Source organism: Panthera onca, chromosome E3 (genome assembly GCF_046562875.1).
Source record: "Panthera onca isolate mPanOnc1 chromosome E3, mPanOnc1 haplotype 2, whole genome shotgun sequence".
Classification (NCBI taxonomy): Eukaryota; Metazoa; Chordata; class Mammalia; order Carnivora; family Felidae; genus Panthera; species Panthera onca.
Window position 1 is genome coordinate 38,826,276 of NC_138354.1, and position 25,474 is coordinate 38,851,749.

General features: G+C 52.5%; 2 protein-coding genes across 4 annotated transcripts in view; one reads left to right on the forward strand and one right to left on the reverse strand.

Moving 5' to 3' along the window:
* Nucleotides 1-5,444, forward strand: part of TRAP1 (TNF receptor associated protein 1) — a 45,330-nt gene extending 39,886 nt beyond the window's left edge. The window contains exons 15-18 of the mRNA XM_078440153.1: nt 153-238; nt 2,161-2,306; nt 4,980-5,052; nt 5,186-5,444. Of these exons, the coding sequence (XP_078296279.1) occupies nt 153-238; nt 2,161-2,306; nt 4,980-5,052; nt 5,186-5,287 (407 nt within the window). The 3' untranslated portion in view covers nt 5,288-5,444. The remainder of the gene's footprint in view (nt 1-152; nt 239-2,160; nt 2,307-4,979; nt 5,053-5,185) is intronic.
* On the reverse strand, nt 5,393-17,518 carry DNASE1 (deoxyribonuclease 1). 3 transcript variants are annotated; one of them, XM_078440156.2, is made up of 11 exons: nt 17,369-17,518; nt 14,920-15,058; nt 8,131-8,209; nt 7,557-7,704; nt 7,160-7,248; nt 6,935-7,018; nt 6,622-6,737; nt 6,389-6,501; nt 6,160-6,314; nt 5,815-5,911; nt 5,393-5,703 (listed from the first exon to the last, which is right to left on the reverse strand). In XM_078440156.2, the coding sequence occupies exons 3-11, from the start codon at nt 8,142-8,144 to the stop codon at nt 5,650-5,652; spliced, it is 870 nt and encodes a 289-aa protein (XP_078296282.1). In that variant the 5' UTR covers nt 8,145-8,209; nt 14,920-15,058; nt 17,369-17,518; the 3' UTR covers nt 5,393-5,649. The 3 variants fall into 3 exon arrangements, with proteins under 3 accessions (XP_078296282.1, XP_078296281.1, XP_060504287.1); XM_078440155.2 differs by lacking the exon at nt 14,920-15,058; XM_060648304.3 differs by lacking the exon at nt 14,920-15,058 and having other exon boundaries at nt 8,131-8,212.
* Nucleotides 17,519-25,474: the final 7,956 nt, after the last annotated feature.

A 25,474-nucleotide genomic window follows, 5' to 3' on the forward strand; every position in this document is an offset into this window, starting at 1 on the left:
GTCCTTTTGGGAAGCCTCTGTCTCTGCGGCAGTGGCCGACAGGGGCGGAGGGAGCCTTCTTGAAACCCGGTATTGAAGCATCAGCAGTTTAGGCCCCCTGGGATGCCCTGGGGTGGGCGGCTCTGAGCCCGCTCCCATCTACCCTCCTGTAGCCAGTGACCGCCTGTCCGAGAAGGAGACGGAGGACCTGATGGCCTGGATGAGAAATGCACTGGGGTCACGTGTCACCAATGTGAAGGTGAGGCCTTCCGGAGACGGGCTGCCACCTGGCCGCCATGGGCCTCCGGGACCGCACAGCTGCCGGTCCTGTGGGTGTCTTCCCCGTGGCCGTGATCTGAGGGGGAGACCGGCGCGTTGCTGCCACGCCTGTGTGTGCACGTGCGCCAGTGCCCAGGGGCATATGTGTGCCACTCTGTAGAGCAGGTGGAAGCAGAGAACCGGGGGGGGGGGGGTCGGTCCCCAGCTGGCTGTCCCCGAGGCGCTGTGGTGGCCGAGGACACGGGGAGCTGACTACCCAACTCAGGTTCTTAGGGGTCTGGGTGGGTCTCAGCGAACCGGTGTTCTGAATCGTAATTCACAGGAGCCGTACTTCCGTTCCGTGGAGGAGCTTTAATTATAAAGGAAAGGGAATATACGGAATCAAACCATTAGAGTAACATAAAGAGGGGGAGAGTGTAGAGAAGAACAGAGAAGGGTTCGTACGTCAAATCGGTGCTCACGACATCCAGCCTCGTGGCTGGGGGAGTCCCGCAGCGATCAGCCTGGTCGGGGTCCCGACTGAGGGTCCTGGGCCGAGCGTCCTTCTCAGGTGAGGCTTCCAGCTGTTCCCGCCAAGGCGGTGTGTGCCCTACGCGTGTGTGATCCCGGTGCGTCATGGAGTCTACCTAAGCGTAGTCTTTGTTTCTCTTACCGTCTCACGGTCTTGGGAGCTCGGCATCTGCGTATCTCTCTTCACTGCCTGATCCATTCCAGGGGGCCAGCCTGGTCTGGCTCGAGAGGGCGAGGCAAGTTAGTCCCTCTTGGCGTCAGGAACAGAAAGGCCAATTCTGATGCCGAGGCCAGATACGGAGCACAAGCCAACTCAGGCCTCTGGGACTGTGTATGTGCCGCTCTGGGCAGAAACGCACAAGTCACATAAGTTCTGTCCAGAGCAGCTGGCAACCGAGCAGTCCCGCTCGGACCTACAAGAGAAGGCCATGGTAGCCGGAGGACAGGTGTTCAGCGTGAAGTCTCTGGCACAGGGACACCTCCAGGCGTGGCGCTAAAGGTGTGCAGGGTGGGAACAGCCAAGAGCAGAGGAGGCACCTCCGTAAGAGGTGGCATCTGGGGACCTGTGTGGCTTCCGGGCAGTGGGCATTGAGAGCCAAGGCGCACAGCCGGGATTTCTCTTTGTGACATGTGCTGTGTCATGCACAGCATGACCTCCGAGGTCACAGGGTGACCTCCGAGCTAAGTAGAACGAGTGCATTTGACCCACGAAGGAGACGAGGTGGAACGCTTCCCCACATCACAGCTCGGAGTCCGGGAGCTGGATTTGAATCCCGGCGCAGGTTCTCCATTGCCGTGCCATGGGTCCAGCAGGCCCAGAAGTCTGGCCTGAGTCTGCAGGCCCAGAGCCTCTGGGTGGCAAGGGAGAGGCCCACAGGGAGCAGGATCTCGAACGTTCGGTGGCAGGTGTAGTGGATGAAATCCAGGCCCGTGGGAGCCGTGGGAAGGGGGCTCAGGCCGTTGGGACAGGCAGGACAGAGGGAGGATGGGCAGGATTAAGGGAGGACGTACGGGAGAGGCTGGGGCCTCGGGCAGGGGAGCAGCCGGGTTGCGGGGTCCTTGACTGCTGTGGGACCCGGACATGGCCCCCGTGCAGCAGAGGTTGGTTAACCCAGGCCAGATGGACCTGGGACAGCAATGGACACGTTAGAGACCAGTAGTTTTGGGGGGTGGGGGAGAGAGGAGGAGGGAGCCCACGATCGGGATGCGTTCCAGGAACTTCGTGTGGTGGCAGCTCAGACTCCCTTCTCGTGACTGCAAGGGAGGGGTGTCCCTGGAGACCTGCATTGTGTGTGTCACCCGGGGAAGCTTCATGAATGGCCCAGACCCTGCAGCCCAGGGGCCCCCGCCTCCAGCTCCTCCCTCACCTCTGGTCCCTGGCCTGGCTCATAGGTGACTCTCCGACTGGACACCCACCCTGCCATGATCACCGTGCTGGAGATGGGGGCCGCCCGGCACTTCCTGCGCATGCAGCAGCTGGCCAAGACCCAGGAGGAGCGCGCTCAGGTCCTGCAGCCCACGTTGGAGATCAACCCCAGGTAGGGCCGCTGGCTCCCGGCCCGGGCCCTGAGCACGCGTTTCCGACCTGCCACACCGTGTGCGTGAGTGGGTTTGTGTGCTGCCTTCGTTTACGGCACCTCAGGAGGGCATAAGGCTTACATGGTTTGATGACTATTAAACTATCTCCCGCAAGGTCCTAAAAAACCACCTTGTTGGCCTTCATTCAGATGCCCCCGTTTCCCACTAGAGTCTGTCCCTGTCCTCAGAGGTCACCAGAGCCCTCGCTGCAGGAGTAGTCATTTCCTCACCTCGCCGTGGTTCTACCGTCTGTTCACGCATCCGTGAAAAAGCTCTGTGTTGTCAGTTTGGAACTTTGACGTGTGTGGAATCCTCGAGTGTGTTTTTAAAGTGCTTCCTCGACTCGGCACGAGACAGTCTGCGTGGAGGGTGGCTCGGGTTTGCGTTTGTAGCTGAGAAATAGGAGTCTGCCTTAGCACCGTTAGGCTGTTTTGGGGTAGTTTCCGTTCGGGGGCTGGTGGCAACAGGTTGCTGTGAACACTCTTGTCCCCCTTGTCCCCATCTGGCTCACGGCCCGGCTACCCTCACCTGGACGAGAACGTGTGCGCTGCTTGCATAGCACGGGAGCCCCCAGGGCCCTGCATTGACCATCCTTTGGCTTGGCTTTCTCGTGACATGCCTTCTAAGACTGTCCTTTTTTGTTTTCTCTTGAGAGAGTGTCAGCAGGGGAGAGGGGCAGAGAGACCATCTCTGTGCTGACCCTGGAGCCCGACGCAGGACTCAATCCCATGACCCTGGGGATGGTGACCTGAGCCAAAATCCAGTGTTGGACGCTCAACTGAGCCACCCAGGCGCCCCTACAGTAATAACTTTTAAATGAAATTCTATCAACAGGTTACCAAATATGTTACAAAATAGCAAAAAGCAAGCATCCCTCGACTTGTCCCCAACCACAGTTACTACAGCCCATTCGGCGTATTTTCTTCTGGACTCTGGCCTTGTACTTTTGTCTTTTTTGCATTATGACTCACTTTATCGTATCTTTTTTAACGCTTGTTTTATATGTATGTATGTATGTTTTATAAACATACGTTTTGTCTAGACTGCTGGGGAGAGGGCAGAGGTTCCTATTGTACTTTCTGAGCCAAGTGACTACACCTGGAATCGGGTGAGCGCGCTGACTCGGCTCGCGGCCGGTCAGGCGGCAACGGGAGCCGCACCGGTGTGTGCGTGTGGCCTCTGTCCCGGGGGCACACAAGGCTTCAGCTGTGGGCGCCTGGCGGAGAGGCTGACCCCAGGCTCTACCTAATGCTGGCACACAAGTAGTTCTGTGGGAGAGCTGTATGGAGGGCTCGTTCTTATTGCCAGGCGATTTTTAAATTTTAGTTGCTTTGAAAATTGTTCATCTGTGCACCGGGTTCAGAATTCTAAAGAACCAAAGGAATCCATAGTGAAATTTCCCTAGTACCCAGCACGGCCCCCCTGAGGTCGTGTTTTCCCAGAGTTGGCCTGCACCTGTCGTGCATGCAGATTGGCTGGTGGCTTTCTTACAAGGGTTTCCTACCGTACCCGGTGCCGTGAGCAGGGGGATTGCTAAGGATTGCTAAGTCTCAGAGCGATGTCCAGGTGAATTTTAGATTGTGACTGCCCTGTACCCCGTAGCAGTTACACATCTTTCCCCAGTGCCTTCAGTTTGAGCTCAGTCGGTTAAACGTCAACTTTGGCTCGGGTCATGATCTCACTGTTTGTGGGTTCGAGCCCTGCATCAGGCTCTGTGCCGACAGCTCAGAGCCTGGAGCCTGCTTTGCATTCGGTCTCCTTTTGTCTCTGCCCCTCCCCACTTCTCTGTCTCTCAAAAATAAAAAAATGTAAAAAAAAAAAAAAATTTAAATGTGAACGTTTTATTTGAGAGGGCAAGACACAGAGCCTGACACAGAGCTCAAACTCATTGTGTGAGATCATGACCTGAGTTGAAGTCAGTCGCTTAGGCGCCCCATACCAAAGGTCTCAACTCTGGCCATTTGAAAAATTACAATTTTGATGGCGGTATCTTAGGAAAAAGATCAGATAGCGTAAGTTTATGGCATTTTTTTTCTATGTAGAAAACAACAGAATTCCTAGGGAGTTGTAGTGATCATTTTCTTTTTGACTTGTGTGTTTTACATTTTGCTTCAGAAATCTTTCTCTTTTCCCTGTCAGTGTTTGTATTTATTGGTGTAAGAGATCCAGTTGTGTTCCGGGTGGCGGGCCAGTGACCCTACCTATTGCCCTCTTAACGCTGTCTCTGTCAAGTACTGGCTGCCCTCACGTCCCGACGTGTGCATCAAGCTGTGTAGAACGGTTGCCCTTTCGTTTTCTAGAGCCAGTGGTCCAGTTCCTGGAGCCTTACAATGTGCTTTCACATCTGGGCCATGTCTCCTGGCTGTTCTTCTACGCTTATGAGCTTCTAAGACTGCTTTCATACCTAAACTAATAAAATCTTTTTCATATTTTAAATTCCTGTTGGTAGTGTGTCTGTCCTCGGAAATCCGTCATTTTGTGCCTTTTTTCTTAGACTGGACCGTCCACCATGCGTCTTTTTGACTGTTTCGGTAACCCCAACCTCCCAGAAAAGTCCTCAGAATATAGAGGCTCTTGTGCTGGTTGTGCAGCACCCAGCCCTGACCTGACTTCTGGTGTTTTCTGTGCTGCAGACACACACTGATCAAGAAACTGAGTCAGCTGAGAGAGAGTGAGCCTGACCTGGCCCAGCTGCTGGTTGACCAGGTGAGTCTTCTGGAGCCAGAATTCTGGAGCCTCCGGGGGGGGGGGGGGGGGGGGGACGGGACGACGACAGTGCTCTCCCTCCCTCGTCTGCAGGGCCTTGCCATCTCACTAATGCGGTTCCCCTGCCTTTCAGATCTACGAGAACGCCATGATTGCTGCAGGCCTTGTGGATGACCCCCGATCCATGGTGGGCCGCCTGAACCACTTACTTGCCAAGGCCCTGGAACGCCACTGAGGGGCAGGGATGCCCCGCTCTTGCCTGCAGTGAAAGGGCTCAAGCAGAGGTGACAGATGGAGGCAGCAGCCAGGGACGAAGGACTAGATGCCACCAATGAGAACATCCCCTTTGATTGTGCTTTATTTACTTAAATTAAAGGTATTTCTTAATCTAAGTATTAAGTTTTTTGTCCGGACAGAGGAGGTGGGTAGGGGGCTCTGTTTCCACAACCCCCTGCTCACAGTGGAACTGGAAATAGTGACAAAAAGCCCACTTCTGTCCTTGCACAGATTCCAGGTGCCGTGGGGAGAGGGTGCTCAGGGGAAACCTTAGGCCCAGCGCTTGACCATAGCGACAGACAAGCTGGGGCCCCACTCACATCAGGCTCTCTTTAGTGTCACCTCCACTGGGTAATGGTCACTGATGGCCTGGGCCTGTGGGGAAACAATGGCATACTCTGTGCACGCTGCGTCCTGACCGGACCCCTGCCCTGTGTCTGTCACCTACACCCCTGTCCCAGCCCCATCAGAGCCGCAGACACGTACCAGCTGGTTGCTCAGGCCAAATGCAGCTTGGAAGTTAAAGGGGGTGGCCGAGTCCGGGACGATGGCGTGCTGGAGCAGGGTGCCTGCCACCACGATCCTGCGGCACCACACACGAGAGGCTCCCCGTCAGCCTCGAGGCTGGCTGCCCACACACACCCTTCGCGCCTCTCTCTGTCTGGTCAAGGTCGTGACCCAGTGCTGCCGGGCAGCCCCCCGGGCGGCCTTGGCTCCACAAGCTGAGCCGAGGGACCGGGAGTACCTCCCCTGGCACTAGGGCCCCAGACGGGGCCTAACCTAGATCGAGCAGTCCAGGTGGCTGGCGAAGGCGGCCTCGTCCTCGCCTACCTGTCATAAGCGCAGCGCGTAGAGGTGGCCGTGGTGTCTGCGGTGTCCGGGATCAGCCACTGGAAGGCAGGGCTCGTGCGCAGGCGGATGGATGACCACTGGGAGGGGACCACGTAGCTGCAGCCGGCGTTGAAGTCGCCCATGAGCATGACGTCCTACATGGAGACACCGGTTGGTCAGACACCTGGGTGCACGAGCAGTGCCTCCAGGGCCCGGGCTGCGGACTCACCTCCAGGTCCCACTTCCGCCGCACGTCCAGGTAGACGTCGTAGAGAGAGTCCATCTCGGCCACCGCGTCCAGGGGGGCCGCGTGCAGGGGAACGATGGCAAACTCTCTGACCTCTGCGGAGACGGCGTGGTGCTAAGCTCAGGGCCGTCGCCAGGGGGTGGAAGTAACTAAGAGCGAAGTGCTGGGGGGTCATGTGATGCGAGCCTGCCGGGGCCCCGGGAAGAGCTACGCACCAGTGAGTGGGGAGAAGAACCTGACGATGGCGGGCTCGCGGCTGAAGGTGTCGTTCCCGCAGGGCTCGCAGCCGTCGTCATACTGGTAGCTGTCCAGCACGGACACCTGGTCGGGTCTGGGGGAGGCCGGGGCATTAGCCCGAGACCGGGGGTGCCGCCACACGCCTGCACCGTCCTGCCTCTGCACACGTTGGGGGAGCCCCAGGGGTGCGGCCCACGCCCGGAGCAGAGGGGCCCGTGGACCTCTAGACCACCCTCGGGCTTCCGTTAGCACCCTCTGGGGGTGGCCCGCGTCTCGGCACCGGGGCTTTACCTGAACACGTAGAGGTAGCGTTCCTTGTAGCTGTTGCGTCCCAGCGGCTCGCTGACCACGTAATGGAAGGCGTTTGGGTCATCCCTGGATTGAGAAGACAAATGTCCCAGGGAGCCCTTCTGCCGCCCATAGCAGGGCTCCTGTCCACAACGGGAAACGGTGTCGTGCCCTGGAGGGGGGTGTCACCGTCCTGTGCCTCCCCAGGACCCCACCGCCATCACCCACTGATTGAGTATGTCCAGCAGCCTTCCCACGGCTGTCAGGTGGCTGTCTCTGACCTCCTGGATGACAGCAATATCGTAGCGACTCAGGATCTGCAGACAGGACCACAATGGTGCTCAGCAGGGCAGGCTGGGCAGATGTGGGGGTGGCTGGGCCCTGCTTCCTCCAGGTCCCCGTAGGGCCACAGCCGCTACTCCCTGGGGCACTTTTGTGGCATGGTTTGGTCTGACACTCTTGCCTGTGACTCTGCTGCCAGATGGGGGCCCTCCTGTCACCAGAGGCTCTCAACACTCCCCATCTGTGGCCACCCTCCAGACTGCCTGCCGGCCCACTGTTCCCAGGGCCTGTTAACCCACATCCACCCCCAGGACTCCTCAGAGACAAGCCGGCCTGGACCCACCTTCACAATGTAGTTGGAGAGAGTGGCATTGGACATCTTGGTCTCCCCAAAAGTGCGGATGTTGAAGGCTGCTATTCTCAGGGACAGGGCCACATGCAGTAGGCCAGCCAGGGCGAGCAGCGCCCCCATCAGCCTGGCACCCCTCATCCTGGAGCAGGACGCGTGTTTACTCAAGAATCCGGGGACAGCAGAGACAGACGGTAGCCCGTCCTCCCCCGGGATCTCGCTGCGTGGGGCCCAAGGGTGAGTAAATCCCATCTTTGTGGCCTGTGCTGAGCAGGCTGGGAGGAGTCTCAGAACCTTCTCATCAGTGTCCAGAGGCAAGACACCTAAGTGACAGAGCCTGAGGTCTCCACCCGCCAGAAGACAAGCGCCTGTCTTGTCAGAAGAGGTGCCAGCCTGAGGTGGCCCCTGGCCCTCTATTGGTGGGACGCTGGCTCACTGCCCTCCCTGCTCAGGGCACCCACCTAGACAGGACTGGCCAGTCACCCAGAGGGACCCTGAGGGCAACCTCCGGGCCTGGCACCCACCTTCCACGGGCCACAAGTCACCCTGCCCTCGGGGCAGGACTCACCTGAAGGTCAACATCTATAAGGACGATGGGAATCCTGACAATCGGGGATCCTCTGGTCAGTATCAACTTTGTCCTTTTGCTGCTTTAGGAAAAAAAAATCATTTACGAAGGGAAGTGGATCCAAAAACAGCTGAGAGGCCCATGCAGAGTCGTAGCTCTGAATCCCAACACAGGGAATACGTGTCCCTCCGGGGGTTTTAAAGGTTTAGGCAGCCGTGACCTTTCCCAGGGCATCACCTGGGGGACACAGAACAATGGTGCTGCCTGTAACGGATGGCTGCCATGTGTTTACTTCAACAGGCACGGGTTCTCGCTGCTCTAACAGGAGCACCTGATAACATCTGCATTTGGTCTTAAAAAGTCTAATGAAAGGGCCAAAGGAGCCCTCGTCCTTCACACATGCCGCTCTCCCAGGTATGGGGAGGGAGCAGGTGTGCGCTGGAGGGCGGCCCAGCTGCGTTCCAGCATGAACACGACCTTGGAGCCACAGGTCAAAGCCAGCCATCCCCTCTGTGGCCCCGAGTCCCGCAGCACCCCGAACACCGCCCCCTCATTGGTCAGCGGCGCGGCTGCAGGCAGACAGGCTACAGGTTGGGCTCTCCGAGGAGCACGCGAGGCCAGAAGGCCATGGGCACCAGGAAGGGGTGATGACACAAGGCCACCTCAGTCGCCAGCAAGGCAACAGGGCCCTTATGGTGAAGAGGTGTGTGTTCCAGGGATAGGTGACCCTGGGTGACAAGGACACTGTCAAGCAGCTGAGGCTCCAGGCCTCGTTCCAGTCCTTTTTTGGGAATCCTTAACTCTCCACTTACTCATGTTCTGTGACTCCTGAAACAAGTCACCAAAAAGCTGGTGGCTTAAACTGACAGAGGTTTATTCTCTAATAGTCGTAGAGGCCAGAGATGGAAACCCAAGATGTGGCAGGGGCTGCGCTCCCCCGGGGACGCGAGGGGAAAGTCCCCTGCATCCCAGCCCTGAGGGCTCCAGGCCTGCGGTGGTGGCCGGTGGCCGGTGGCCGTGTGGCCTTATCACCCAGTCTCCGCCTCCGCCCCACACGGTTCTCTCTCCTGAGTCCATTTTCTCGGCCCCTCATTCAGGATGGGATGGAATTCAGGGTCCTCCCGGGGAATCAGGATCTTCTCCCCATCTCAACAGCCTTAACTGGGTCACAGCTGCAGAGTCATTTTTGGCCACCGGAGTTCACATTCACAGGTCCCAGGGATTGGGACATGGCGATCTTCTGAGAGCCATTGTTTGCCCCATCTACGGGGGCTCCACCCACTGTGGGGGGTGTGGGCTGTTGTCTCCAAGGACAGCCCTGGGAGTGGGAGGGCCAGGTCCCCTCCTGGGACTGAAGGTTCTCTCAGTAAAGACGGAGGGGGGGAGGGGGGTGGTGCTGGAGGGCAGGGAACAGAGGCGGCCTCCGGGCAGCTGGCAGGGAAGTGCAGATCCGGCACCAGCTCGTCACAGAACAGGAGGTCTCAGAGGGGACGAAAAACCGGTCAGAAGGTAAACCAACAAGACCAGGAGCCCGAAGTAATGAAAACATGCTGACAGATGGCAGTGCTTGTCGGCACCGTGCCAGTCAGTCCGTGCGTCTCTCGTGCGGTGGAAATCAGGTGGCCTGGTCCTCAAGCGGCCAGGAGGCCCATCACAGCCTTTGCAAAGGTCTGAGTGCTGCTTCTGTTCTCAGTCTCTGAGTTTTTAAGCATCAAAATCCAGACGGCAAGCAGCAGGGGAGACCGTGTGTATTCGGGGCAGGTGGCCGGCCCCCTGTGCCCATGCGCTTCAGCCTTCCTAGACACACCCCGCCTGACCTTTTGAGGGAAGCCTGGGAGCAAAGGCGGAGGGAGGCCACCAGCCCCGCTTTTGCCCAAACGTGGGACGCCGACCACAGGCGGCACAACAGGCGTGGCTCACACTGCAGGAGCCTGTTCTCTCCGTCTCTCAGCACGCGGGACACAGGCACCTGTCCTACCTCCCGGGAAAACGCTGTCCCTTGTGCCCCGCAGAGCTCCCAGCTGCGGTCACTCCCCCGCCCCAGTCTGACTGTGGCTCCTACAAAGAGCAGCGTGCACGGCCGCCCACAGAGCTGGGCCTGCAGAAGAGGCAACACAGCCCGAGTAGGAGCCGCGACCAGGAGGCAGCCATCTGGGGCCCACACCAGGCTCTCCCACTGCATCAGCAGCCATTTGGAGCCTGTCTTCATCGCTAAAATAGGAATAAAACTGTCACTGCCTTGCTCTTAGGTTTAAGAACCAACGGATAACATTCCACAGAAATTCACATCTCCTTAAAGATACATCTTCTCCTGAAGAACAGTGACCCTGTCAAATGCTCTACTGCTGTCATTCTTTTCACCTTTAACTCCTGGACTTTGCGGTTTGTATCAGTCAGCTCTTGTTGTGTAACAAGCAACCCCAAAACTCAGTGTACAAGGTAAGCATTTTTCCCTCATGCTCATAGGCCCGCAGCTACCCAAGGCAAGCCCTTCTAACATGGGAGAAGGTGGAAACTTCCAGAGGAGCAAACAAATACACAATGCCTCCAGAGGCCCAGGTTCAGAATTTGCATGTTGCCACTTCTGTCCGTATCCTCTTGGCCTCAGCAATAGCCAAGCTCAACACTAATAGTGGGGAGTCCACTCCTCCCATGCCCAGCCAGCCCACAGTGGAAACACAGAACGGGTGCCAGGGAAAGGCAGGTGGCCCAGTGATTCTGGCATTTTTTGGTCTTGTCAGCAGGGAAATGAGTGCCGACAGCTGCTCACCATCAACCCTGAAAAAACACTACCCTCTTTGGTTAAAATGAAACTGCTCCAGATACGAGAAGGGGAAATAGCACATCACAATGGTTTACTGAAACCAAAGCCAGATCTTGAGCTCTGCTGTGGGCGAAATCAAAGGATAAAGAAAAAAGCACCAAGCCTCTAAACACAAGGCTGGGAACACACACCTCTGCAGGCTGGTGGCCTTCACGTGACGGTAAATGCCCTAAGACCCCGTGACCCATTCCTACAAGCTGTGGGGGCTGGGGTGACTGCCCCCAACATGTAGCCCGGGGAAGAGGAGGTCCCCAGATCCAAAGGGAAGAGGAAAGGACACACAGCGACGGTTCCCAAACCGTGCAGTGAGGTACCTCCGGCCCCACAGTGAACTTCCAGGGCAGCGTAGGATACTTTTAACTTCTGAACAGTGATACTCAACATGGTCAGACACAGTGGTTAAGGTAGCTCATGGTTTCGGCATTTTATCCTGCTACGTTCCTTTCTGTGGCCTCAGGAATCTGCAAAGCTAGGTTTCTGGCAGCTACTGAAAATGTAATTACTGCGTGACAATCACTGTGGAACAGGCACTGAGGATGGCAGCATCCAATCTGATTCCAAGATTTAAAAAGTGCCCAGCATGACAAAAACAGACACAGAGACCAATGGAATTGAAAAGAAACCCCGGAACTAGACCCACAAAAGTAACTCGTCTTTGACAAAGCAGGAAAGAATATCCAATGGAAAAAAGGCAGTCTCTTTAACAAATGGTGCTGGGAGAACTGGACAGCGACGTGCAGAAGGATGAAACTAGACCACTTTCTTACCCCATTCACAAAAACAAACTCAAAATGGATAAAGGACCTGAATTTGAGACAGGAAACCGTCAAAACCCTAGAGGAGAAAGCAGGAAAAAACCTCTCTGACCTCAGCCGCAGCAATTTCTTACTTGACACATCCCCAAAGGCAAGGGAATTAAAAGCAAAAATGAACTATTGGGACCTCATCAAGATAAAAAGCTTCTGCACAGCAAAGGAAACAATCACCAAAACTAAAAGGCAACCAACAGAATGGGAAAAGCTTTTGCAAATGACATATCGGACAAAGGGCTAGTATCCAAAATCTATAACGAGCTCACCAAACTCCACACCCAAAAAACAAATAACCCAGTGAAGAAATGGGCAGAAAACATGAATAGACACTTCTCTAAAGAAGATGGCCAACAGGCACATGAGAAGATGCTCAAGGTCACTCCTCATCAGGGAAATACCAATCAAAACCACACTCAGATACCACCTCACACCAGTCAGAGTGGCCAAAATGAACAAATCAGGAGACTATAGATGCTGGAGAGGATGTGGAGAAACGGGAACCCTCTTGCACTGTTGGTGGGAATGCAAACTGGTGCAGCCCCTCTGGAAAACAGGGTGGAGGTTCCTCAAAAAATTAAAAATAGACCCACCCTATGACCCAGCAGTAGCACTGTTAGGAATTTACCCAAGGGATACAGGAGTCCCTGATGCATAGGGGCACTTGTACCCCATGTTTATAGCAGCACTCTCAACAATAGCCAAATTATGGAAAGAGCCTAAATGTCCATCAAGTGATGAATGGATAAAGAAATTGTGGTTTATATACACAATGGAGTACTACGTGAAAATGAGAAAGAATGAAATCTGGCCGTTTGTAACAATGTGGATGGAACTGGAGAGTGTTACGCTAAGTGCAATAAGTCATACAGAGAAAGACAGATACCATATGTTTTCACTCTTATGTGGATCCTGAGAAACTTAACAGAAGTCCATGGGGGAGGGGAAGAAAAAAAAACAGAGGTTAGAGAGGGAGAGAGCCAAAGCATAAGGGACTCTTAAAAACTGAGAATAAACTGAGGGTAGATGGGGGGTGGGAGGGAGGGGAGGGTGGTGATGGGTGTTGGGGAGGGCACCTATTGGGATAAGCACTGGGTGTTGTATGGAGACCAATTTGACAATAAATTTCATATTAAAAAATAAAAAAATATGGGCGCCTGGGTGGCGCAGTCAGTTAAGCGTCCGACTTCAGCCAGGTCACGATCTCGCGGTCCGTGGGTTCGAGCCCCGCGTCAGGCTCTGGGCTGATGGCTCGGAGCCTGGAGCCTGTTTCCGATTCTGTGTCTCCCTCTCTCTCTGCCCCTCCCCCGTTCATGCTCTGTCTCTCTCTGTCCCAAAAATAAAAAAAAAAAAAAAAAAAAAAATTAAAAAAAAAATAAATAAATAAAAAAATAAATAAAATTTAAAAAGTACCCAGCAGGCTCACACATTCCATTCATAAGAAATGTCGGTGACTTAATGAAAACATATTTGTCTTCGGATTTACCTGTACAGATCTTCCTCACTTTACAATAAGGGTTACGTCCCGATAAACCCACTGTACAGATGAGGAGTTGCTTTTTTTTTTAATGTTTATTTATTTTTGAGAGAAAGAGTGCAAGCAGGGGAGGAACAGAGAGAGACAGAGACACAGAATCCGAGGCAGACTCCAGGCTCTGAGCTGTCAGCACAGAGCCTGATGTGGGGCTTGAACCCACAAACCGTAAGATCATAGCCTGAGCCGAATTTGGACACGTAACTGACTGAGCCACCAGACGCCCCAAGGAGTTGCTTCTTATGACGAGCAAAGAACGTGGTTTATGGAGATGGAACTCTACTCCTGGTGAAAATCTGACGACTGACAGAAGGACAACAAGAGTATTTCATAAACTTAGCTGACAGAACAACAGGGTTTGAGGAGACTCCCAATTTTGAAAGAATTTCTACCATGGAACCAATGCTATCAAACAGCGTCACATACTACGGAGAAATCGTTCATGAAGCAGAGTCCATCAATGGAGCAAACCCAACTGTTTTCTTACTTTAAGGAATTGCCACAGTCACCCCACCCTTTGGCAGCCAAGACCCTCATGTGTCAGCAGCTGCCAGCATCAAGGGAAGACCCTCTACCGACACAAAGATTATGTCCGACTGAGAGATCAGTGACAGTTACCATTTTTTAGCTGTAACATAATTTTGGTAGGCAGGCTTCACACCCAGTGTGGAGCCCAACACCGGGCTTGAACTCAACAACCCTGAGATCAAGACCTGAGCCAAGATCATGAGTAGAACACTTAGCTGACTGAACCACCCAGGTGCCCCAGCAATAATTTTTTTTTTAATATTTTTGAGAGAGAGACAGAGAAATTGCAAGTAGGGGAGGGGCAGAGAGAAAGAGAGAATCCCAAGCAGATCCACACCATCAGCACAGAGCCCGACACGGGGCTTGAACTCACAAACTAGGAGACCACGACCTGAGCCGAAATCAAGGAGTGGACACTTAACCGACCGAGCCACCCAGGTGCCCCAGGAAGAAGGATTTCAAACTATCATAAACCGTGGGATGGCAGACGATGGTTAGTTGTCAAGGCCTTCAGAGGAACGCGGTTTTCCACCTGTTCAGAAACACGCCTGACTCCCTCCTCTGAGATGGGGCTTTGTCTCATATCCCGGCTGCGGCCGGGACATGTCCACTGACACCCTGTGGGCCCTGCAAACTTGCTATGGTACAGGCAGACCACAGACTGTGTCCCTGGATGCCCCCCAGCCCCGGCTGCGCCTCCATGTAGATGCTGGGCCCCTGCTTTCCCTCAGAGCCTCCCCAAAAGCAGTCGGAGGACACACTCCCCTCTGGCTCTGCAGCCACCACTCCAGGCTCCCCGAGCACGTGCAAAGCCTGCCAGTGGGATCCCTGATTCCCGAAATCCACCCCGTGCCCGCGTCTCCGCACAGCACTCGGCACATCTTGTGAATGTGTAATCAGATCATGTTATTCCTCCGCTTGAAATCTGTCATCAGTTTCTCACTGTCCTTAAGGTGAAACCTGATGCCTACCAAGACGTACGATTCTCGCCCAGGGCCTCTGCTCTGCCTGCAGAGCTGGGCCACCTTGTCGTTCTGACTTCAGCTCAAACATCACCTCTTGAGGGAGGCTATCCTCTCCCCAGAAATCCTTACCACCAATGCGGTCCCAGTATCTTCTCTTTCATGACATCTTTTTCATGACTGTTTTTCACGACTTGTTGTTATCACTTGTTTTTTCTTTGTTTCTAACATGTCTGCTCTTGTTTATGCTCATTTAAGGCCAGCCTCTGGTCTGGAACACAAACCCCAGACACAAATGAGAGTAGATGCCTCATCAAACCCGTCCCACAATCTGCCCTGTGCCTAAACCAGCGCCTGGAACACAAAAGGGGCTCTACTAACAAACGCTTCACGCAGTGGGGCTGGGAGCTCCCCACCTCCCTCATCACCCTCCCAGCTGAGTAAGACAATGTCCCTCCCTCATGGACCCTCCACAAAGAACCCAGCATGGTCTCCTGTCTTGAAGCACAAGGTACATGGAGGGGCATCCAAGTGGCCTCTGGGCACTTGGTCTGAGCTGACCAGAAGCTTCTGGAGGCCATGGCTGTCGTGGGCATGAGGGCATACCTCCCCTTAGCTAGACTCAACGTCTACTCTTCTCCCCTTGGAACACTTGCTCACTGCCCCATAAAGTGAGCGTTTTAGAAGGGGCTTCCACCGGGGCGCCTGGGTGGCGCAGTCGGTTAAGCATCCGACCTCAGCCAGGTCACGATCTCGCGGTCTGTGAGTTCGAGCCCCGCGTCAGGCTCTGGGCTGATGGCTCGGAGCCTGGAGCCTGTTTCCGATTCTGTGTCTCCCTCTCTCTCTGCCCCTCCCCCGTTCATGCTCTGTCTCTCTCTGTCCCAAAAATAAATAAAAAACGTTGAAAAAAAAAATTTAAAAAAAAAAAAAAAAAAAGAAGGGGCTTCCACCCCTTCCTTCAGATAAAGGGCTGGTGTCTTTGCCATGACACTGCTTTAATCCATGTCAAACAACCTGTGTAGGTCAGCAGCAGGTCTCAGCTCAGCACACTGGCCTTGGCCCATGATCCTGTCTTACCTCACCATCCCTCCTGAATTTATTTCTGTTCATTACAAAGAAGCCATTAACCCAGGGTGGAAAACTCAGAACAACATCCATCTAAACTGCCACAATTCAAAACAGCATCAGTTACGCTCAGCTGTGGCCCGGTCCCTGCGTCCTCACCCCTGGCCGTGCCCACGACATGCCCATCACATGACCAGAACAGGCGGCACCCAAGTTCCATGACGTGAGGCCTTAACAGTGTACGCGTGCCCCCGCTGGGAGATCAGACAAGCCTCAGTTTCCCCAGTGCCCCCAGTCCTCAATGATCTTCTGCACGCCACATTCAGGAGAAGCAAACGAATAGATGACTTGACTAAAAGGCAGTTTCTAAGGCGCATGTCGGAGACATTAGCATACCTTTAGCCCAAGCCCATAAATACACGCTCCTCTTCTTGATGATGAATCTGAGGCCCCTAAAGATTTCACTAGCCTCACAGCTCTACTGATTAGACTCAACATGCTAGCAGTATTTCCAACACAGCTGCATGGAAGTATGTTCCCCAAATTCCAAAGACCCCTCAATTTCTCCAAGCACCAAGAACCTTCTTCGGCAGGACCCCACACCTCTCTCAAGGCTGGGGGTCTACAGAAGAGACCAACAGGGCGCTGAGGAACCAGGAAAGCAGCTCACCGGACTATGTGAGCTGGCCGCGGGGATGTTTGCATGGGTATTTTCTACTGATCTATCTTCCAGCTCACTGCTGGTTTCTTCAGCCATCTCTAATCTGCCGTTAAATCCGCTTACTGAATTTTAAATTCTCATTATCATACTTTCCCATTTTTGATTTTTTATTTAATTTTTTATGAATTCTCATTCTGTGATACTCTGCATCTTATCTATTTTCTTCAATATGTTAATCAGTTAAGGTCTGTGTCTGATAACTCCAGTATCTTAATCTCTGGGGGGTCTGTCACCCCGCCCACTGGTCCTGGTAACCAGACTCGAACTCCCTGGTAACAGACTCTGGTGCGTGGTAACCAGACTCAAACTCCCTCGGCATCAGGCACGGTGTATGACAGAACGACAAGAGGGTCAGCCAGGACAGTCAAGGAATCAAGCAAGTGATGGCTTAGCTCATCCACGGTCCTTATAAAGTCCCACTGACTTGTGGATTTCCCCACACCCAGGGTGCCCCCCAAAAGGGTCCCAGCCAAGAGCCTGGTGTTTCTCATGTCGTTTCTCCTCGAGAGGCTCTGAACTCTGCCCTAATACTACAAAACTGCCAGGAATCCTGCTCTGCTTTCCAGCCACTTTCTGCTTCCCTTGCTTGAGTTATGCCTCAATAGGGAACCACTGCTGAGCATCAACCTTGCGTCTCTGGCCTCCTTCCTCTCGGGGCTCTGCTGCCTTAGCAGGCCCAGAGCCCCAGGTCACTCTCTCCAGCCACATGAGAATATACGGGGCTCTCGGGGCTTCTCCCAGCAGCTCCCCCTGCCCAGCCCCAAGGAGAAAGTCCAGTGCAAGAAGTAGGCTCACCTCCCCGAACTCCTCTGAGTCGTGGCTGCCAAGGAAGCTCTTCAGCTCCTGAAGCAGCTCCTCTCAGAATTATAGCCGGTTCCTGAGTCCTTAGCAGGCACTGGTCAGCTGTGAACTACTCGATGGCCAGAAGCAGTCTATTTTCGCTACCTAGAATGAGTCATCGGAATGGAGAGTAGTGTGAGGACAGGATGTGGGTTGATAACCAGGCAAGCTGGTCTGGCCAGCACAGGCAGTATGGACATCTCTGAGCCATACGTGTCCCTGTGCAGAGGTATGCCAACCAGTGAGAGACAAACACAGGCCATTCGCCTCTCCCCGAGCAAGAGTCACTGGGGCTGAAACCTCTGTATCCTTATCTGAACCCTATGGTATCTGTCCTTACCAGCCCAGTCCTACAATGAAGATGGCAGCAGGACATGGCAATTCTACATTCTAGAAGCTCATTCTGTAGCTTCTCAGAGAACAAGAGTGTGTATCCTCAGCTAAGGTCTACCACCTCACTCAGAGAAGGAGCAATGAGGCCTGCCGACTGCCAGCTCCAGGCCTGCCTCCTCCCTGGGGACTCTGCCCTCTTGGCCGGATGGGCAGTGCTGGTTTCTGATAAGACGTACAGCTTATCTGCTGTGCCTCCTGCCTAGGGCTGGCCGTGGGGCTTATCTACTAACATTATAGTTTGTCACATGTTGACAGTTTCAACTTTCCCAAATGGGCTCCTGCCTCAGGGCCTTTGCACAGTTCCTCCACCTGAGCATTCTGCCTCCAGATGGCCAAAGAGCTCACCCCTCTCTTCATTCAAGCCTCTGCCCAGATATCACCTTACCTAGTACCCTATTTAAGTCAACATGTTTTGTCCCTCTACGCTGCTTATTTTTGTCTTACCACCCATCACATCCAATGTACTGTCCGTCTCCCAAGATGTGGTCCCCCGAGAGCTGGGGCTTATGTAGCAGCATCAGGTAAACAAGGCCTGACCTGCGGCAGGTTCTCTCTCACCAACTACTTGCTAAATGAAAAGATGAACGTCAGAGGGGCCTGCGTGACAGAACAATGGTGTTAGATGCTCCCACCCTCTCCAGCTGCTCTGGCTGTCCCCAGCCGAGTGTGAGCATCTCAAAAGGGGCCTGACCTGGTCCTCTCTGACGCATGAGTAAAGGGACAGGCTTCTGCCACTAGGCCGGGGTCCTCGGCCTACACATCCCAAACCCTTATGGGATGGAGACATTAAATCATGGGCGTTAAGGGGGCACCAAAGTTACAGCTCCTAATGGGAGGGCAGAGAGGCTCCTGTGGGCTCAGGAGCCATCAGTATTACCTCAAGTATTACACTTGGGTAAAGCACGGCCAGAACCAATCCAGCCTGTCACAGAAGCCCCAGGCAAAGGCTCAGGACTCTCAGACAGCAGACCAGAGAGTAGCTGGTGTGGGCCTGTCTCCGTGGAGAGGAGGGGGCTGCCCGTGCCTGAGCCCAGCAGGACCCTCACAAGAACCAGGGGGCCCCACAACACGGCGCAGGGCTCACCACAGACCCTCAGGTCTGAGTCCGAAGTAACAGTGTGTCTTTTCTAACTCTGCCCAATCCTTCCCGGATGGGCCAGTTGAGAGGGCTGACCCCATGTCTTTCCTCTGTCTGTGCCCACTAGTCCCCAGCCTCTGTCCACCTTCCGTTCTCTGAGCATCTCTGGACCTTAGACGGTAGGACATTCAGGCAATGTGGCTCTGCCAGTGTGAAGGAGACCACCATCCCCGAGCTCCCCTTGGCGTTTCCCATCCCCCAGGAAGCTTCGATCTGGAATGTTCCCATATGTGAACCCTTCCCTTGGGTGCAGGGACGCATACAGCGAGAGCCCATGGGGCTTAGTCATGTGAGAAAGGCTCCCATTAAACCACCCACCCTTTAGCGCCTCAGCCCTCGCCCTTAACTGGCCACCAGGACAGATGCCTCCTCAGACCTGCCATGAGTGAAGGATGATGCACTCATCCCGCCCCAGACCCCCACGAGCATGGGGCTCCCCAGGGGACCTGCCTGTCCTGGACCCCGAATGTGGGGGCCCCACAGGACTCAGGGTGCTGCCACCACTCTTCCCAGAGGTCCCGGCACCACCCCAGAGCAGAGCCTGAGGCCAGGAGAGTCCTGGCTGTGGGAATAGGAAGGCGCCTCTAGGAGGAGAACAGAGACCTCTGCCTCCTCAGGAAGTGCAGGCTCTAGGCTCTGGGGAGCAGCACTGGTTCTCACCCCACGTCTACACCAGTTCAGAAAACACGTCCACTCACCTTGCAAGGCTGGCCTTCCAGACTCCCCCTCTTGCTGCCCACAAGGAAGCGCAGCTGGTGGTCAGGATCAGTGCCCCGCCTCCCAGGGCAAGTGTACCAGGGCAGTACAGCCCCGCCGGCCATCTCCACCCAGCTGCAGCTGTGGCCAGCACCTCAGGCAGAAGTAGAGGTGGCCCCAAGAGACCAGGGGGGAGTCCAGGCCAAGGCGAGAGTGCCCGGAGGTAGGTGGCCTGTCCGGTCCGGCTCCCCGTCGCCCGCACACTGCTGGAGTCATGGTAGGCCACAGACGCAGGGTGGGGACCCTGCAGGTGCGAGTACACGGGTGTTCAGCTCCCTTCTTTGCTCAAGCTCCTGTCAGGAGGCGTTGATCCTCGCAGGTGCGTCAGCCCAGCAAGGACACAAGCAGAGAGGCCGGTAAACATGAGCTCGATGTGGGGCCGACCCCGGGCTGCCACCTCGCTGTCTTCCAATCTGCACCATCTTCCCGGTTCCCATTCGCAGTGTGGCTGGTTAACAGAGGAAACAAGGGAGTGTTAACCAACAGTCGGCTTAGCCGGAAAGCCCCACCTGTTCTGAACCTCATAAAGCTCCTGACAGGCTGTTTCGTTTGTTTGGTGATAAGCTCATTCAACACAGAGTAACAGGGACCCTTGAACAACAGGAAAACCGGACAAGAGACGATGTGATGGTTTCCAGTCACTAGACAACGGTGATCCCAGCGAGAAGGGAAACCACCAGCCTGAGCCCTGCGACCGCACCAGCCACAGCCATCGTGGTTTCCGGGCCCTGGTGCAGGGAGGGGAAGCGGAGACACAGCCAGGCGTCTCCCTCAGTGGAAGAGACAGAGTTGAGAGGTCAAGGAAGCAGCAAGACTGTGCGGGGCGAGTGGTGGGAAGGAAGGCTGCATGGAGGACAGTGCTCCAGGATATGAGGAGGGTCCCCTTGAGTCTTCGGCAGAGGACAAACCTGCACCCGTGGGAGACAAACTATGCCCAGAGGCCACGGCAAGACTCCCTGGAAAGGAGTGGATGCAACAACCCCCAGGGCTCACACAGGGATGAGACTACTTGGTGTTTCCACAAGCCATGGGAGAAAGGCCTCCTAATCCACAGGGTGCTGGGGGACTCCTCCGAAGGGTGTCACCCCTGACGGGGGCTAAATTAACTGCAGCCCAAGGGCAGCTCTGACACTACTCAGAAAAAGAGCAAAAGGAGAAACAATAGCTAAAGAGATAAAGCAAAAATTCCTAAATATGATCAAGACTATAAACTCACAGATCCAAGAAGCTCGGTAAAACCCACGGGGGAATAAATCTCAAGAGACCACCACCAAGGGACATCATAATCAAACTGGTGAAAACCAGTGTTAAAGAAAAAAAAAAAAAACGCTTAAAGAAGCCAGGTTTTTAAAAAAGCACATTAGGTGTGGACCCGGCCTCGGTCCCACTGCCAGCGTTGCAGACCATCACTGCCGCCACCAAATGTCTACAGTTGCAGGGTCAACTGCTGCCTCCAGCCGTAACCTGTAACCGGAGACCTGGGCAGACACACAGCCGGGTAGATGAGAGTCGATGTGGATAAGGGGCTGGAAAGAGATCAGAAACTCTCAGAACCAGAGGATCGAGGAGACGCACTGCAGGCGGGAACGTCCCAATTTGAAACAAATGCTGCCGAGCTGAAGAGACAATATTGGTGGAAGAATCAAAAGACACGGGCGAAAGACACCGTCCTTGTGGCCGCCACCATCATCGCCATTGTCTTGTGGAACGTTTCCCTGAGAAGGACCAGTGAAACTCCGGCCTGCTGTTCCAGAACCCTTTCAAAGTGTCTTAGAACCTGTTACACTCTCGAGTGCACTTACTGTTGTATCTAAAGTGATTATTTTGTTACTGTAAAGTTTCATTTCTAGGAAACATGCCTTTGTTGTCATAAGTACTCCAAACTTAAAGTGCGGTCACCCGGCCCACACTCGGCCCCGCGCCTCCACTGACTGCCATGTGGCTGAGGAAGGGGACTTCTTAAGTTCCGGAGTGTCATAACCCAGAAATCACGTTGTCCTATTAACTGCCATTAATTCCAGTTAAGGAAATCTGCTCCCAGTTAGCTCTCTCCCTGTCATATGACATCTTCAGAACCACCTTTTAAACCTCTAGGTAATCAGATTTCCAATTTGTGCCCTCCAGAAAGAACACTACTGCCTTACATAAATCTGTACCGATAATAGGTTGTGCCTTATTTTGTTATTTTTCTGATTCCCAGTAAGAGAACTCTCTACTATTTATAAGTACTACTGATTCCTGTGCTGTATATATTTTTTAAATGTTTATTTATTTATTTTGAGAGAGAAAGTGTGTGAGCAGGTGAGAGACAGAGAATCCCAAGCAGGCTCCATACTGTCAGCACGGAGTCCGATGTGGGGCTCAATCCCACCAAATGCAAGATCACGACCTGAGCTGAGCTCAAGAGTCGGATGCTCAACTGACTGAGCCACCCAGATATTCTGTAATATCTGTTCCCCTGCCATCACTGAAACGACATTGTGTTGAAGACACGCCCTGCATGGCACCCCGCTGTGAGAAGGAAGGGGGGCGGGGCGGCTGTGAGGCAGCAAGGTGAGCCTCAGGACATTAGCCCACCCTGCAGCTCAGGGTCTAGGGCTGGGTCTGACTCTGAAACCTTGGTGCCCCCTCCTTGCCTGATGCCCAGCCAGTCCCATGTGACCTCCTGGCTCCTGCATCAACCCAAGGGCACCTCGCTTGTATCTGTGCATTCTACTGGGAACTTGCCTGCTATAGTGAACTGAATAAACTGCTCATAAACATTAAAAAAAAAGAGCACATTATGTGTAGATAAAGATAGGAATGACAAGCAACTTCTGCTGTAAGTCAGAGGATAATGGAATGACATCTTTAAAACACTCAAAGGGGGTAAAGAGGTCAACTGGAATTCTTTTTATTTATCAAAAATATCTTTTAAAAATGAAGGCAAGGAACTTTCACTTTCTAGTCTGGCATGTAAGGAGCTTGGGGGCTGTCACCACCATCCCTACGATAAGAAAAAAGCTAAACAAACTGAAAAATAACTCTTTTTAGATCCATCAGAGAACTGAAGTCACAGGATCCAACACTGTCCAAGCACTGAGAATAAGAAGGGAAGGGCCCATTCTTAGGGGGACCCTCATACTTCTGTGAGTTTTACCTCCAGAAGTCCTGCCAGGTTCTCACAATGAAGGTCAGAGAACAAAACTCAGGCTTCATGCTCGGGGAGGGTAAAGGAGCCACTGTGAGATAGGCCCAGAGCATCCTGTTCTTAACAAGGCCTGTCCCCAAGGGAAATGGTTTTACCAGAGCCTAGCGTAGACTTCACCAGAGCCTGTCCGACTTTGGGGAAGGAAGATGGCCAACCCCAGACCTCTGCCACCTTCTTGTTTCACTTAAGAGGGGGGCAAAACCCAAAACCAGATAGCACTTGTGAAGGCCACGGGTTCACGAAAAGACTGAGACCTAATCACAGAACTAGAGATCACTTCTGCCAACATCACAGGGCTCGCATACAGTAACGGGCAGACAACTGAAAAGCTGCACTTCTCAGACCTTACTTCAGAAATCACTAGGGAAACTCAAAGACAACAGAGGGGACAAAACCAAGGACATCAGAGGAAATTTTAGCTCTGACGTGCTGGAGCAAACAGTAAACGCAACCAAACCCCCCGCCAGGTAAACACACAAACTCACACTCAGGCATACTCATCTCGGTCCCTTTACCCAATGCAGCATGTCTGGCTTTCAAAAAATTCCAAAGCATATTAACATAAAAAACACAAGACTCTGAGGAGACAGAGCAAGCAGAGAATCAGACTGGTCTGGCAGAAATGTTGGAATTATCAGATACGAAATTTAAAGCAACTCTGATTAAGATGCTAGAGCTCTAATGGGGAAAGTGGACCCCACGCAAAATAAGCAGAGCGAGAGAGACTCTAAGGAAGAATCAAAAGGAAACGCTAGCAACCAAGAAAAATCTTCATAAAGAACGCTTTTGATGGGCTCATCAACACACTAGGCCCAGCCAAGAAAAGAACCAATGAGCTTGAGGAAATGCCAGTGCAACTTTCAAGACTGAAATGCCAACAGAAAAAAAGAATGAAAAGGACAGAACAGAAAACCTAAGAGCTATGGGACAATTACAGAACGTGTATCTATCTGCATTGGAAAAAGAAGAAAGAGAGAAAGACACAAGACAAATATGTGACCCAACAATGACTGAGACTTTTCCAAAATTAATAGTAGATCCAGGAAGCTCCCAGAACATCAAATATAGGGGCACCTGGGTGGCTTAGTCGGGTAAGCGTCCGACTTCGGCCCAGGTCATGATCTTGTGGTTTGTGGATTTGAGCCCTGTGTCAGGTTCTGTGCTGACAGCTCAGAGCCTGGAGCCTGCTTCGGATTCTGTATCTCCCTCTCTCTCTCTCTGCCCCTCCCCTGCTCATGCTCAGTCTCTCTCTCAAAAAATAAATAATAAAACATTAAAAAAAATTTTTTTTAATTTTTTTAATGTTTTTACGACACCAAATATATATTTAAAAATTATAAATATAAAAAACCTGTACCTACGAATATCATACTTAAACTGCAGAAAATCAAAGACAATCATAAAAGAAGTCAGTGGTGGAGAAACCTTACTGACAGAGAAGCAAGAATAAGAAGCACATTGGCCTTTCTCATCAGAAACCATTTAAGAATGGAGGAAATACTTACGGTGTTGAAAGAAAAAAATATATATAAAGAGAAATTCTTCAATACTTTATCAGATAAACAAAAATTAAGGGAATATACAAAATTTTTTTTTAATTTTTAAAAATTAAGGGTATTTGTTACAGGGTAGACTTATATCTACCAAAAAATGTTAAAAGAAATTCTTCAGAAAGAAGGAAACAAAGGTCAGAAACACAGATCTACACAAAGAAGAGTGTTAAAGAAGAAATAAATGGTGGTAAGATATTTTATTTTTCTTATTCTAAACTGACCTAATGCATAACAGTTTGTTCAAAATAATAATATCAACAATGTATGCAGTAATTTCAGCTTCTGCACAAGTCAAGTGAATGAGAATGTCATAGGGGGCAGGAGGAAGGAGTTGGGAATCTTCTGTTATAAGGTACCTGCACTACCCATAAAGTGGTACAGCACTATTTGTAAGTGGATTTGAAAGTGAACTTGGACTGGCTGCAGATACATACTGTGAATTCAAGGGCAAACACTTAAAAAGAGGTTTGGCTGTTTTTGTTTTTGTTTTTTTTTAAGTATGATATGCTAAGAGAGTGGGAAAATGTAGTCTTTAAGATGTTCAATTAAAGCCAGAGAAAGCAGAAAAAGAGTGGAAGACAAAACTGAAACCAAAGGCCACAAATAAAAAACAATAAAAGTTATAGCAGTTATTAATCCAATCCAACTGTATCAATAATCACTTTAAATGTCAACGGTCTAAACTTAGTACTTAAGAGGCAGAGATTGTCAGGGGCACCTGGCTGATTTAGTTCGAAGAGCATGTACCTCTTCATCTCAGGGTCATGAGTTTGAACCCCACGTTGGGTGCAGAAATTACTTACTTACTTACGTACATACATACATACATAAGTAAATAAATAAATAACTTTAAAAAAAAAAAGACAAAAAGGGTCAGAGCAAATCAAAAAACAATAGCCAACTATGTGATGTCTTCGAGAAACCCACTTTAAATATAGAGATACACGTAGACTAAAAGTAAAATGACAAATACATACCATGTTAACACTAATCAAAATAAAGCTGGAGCAGTTATATTAATTTCAGACAGA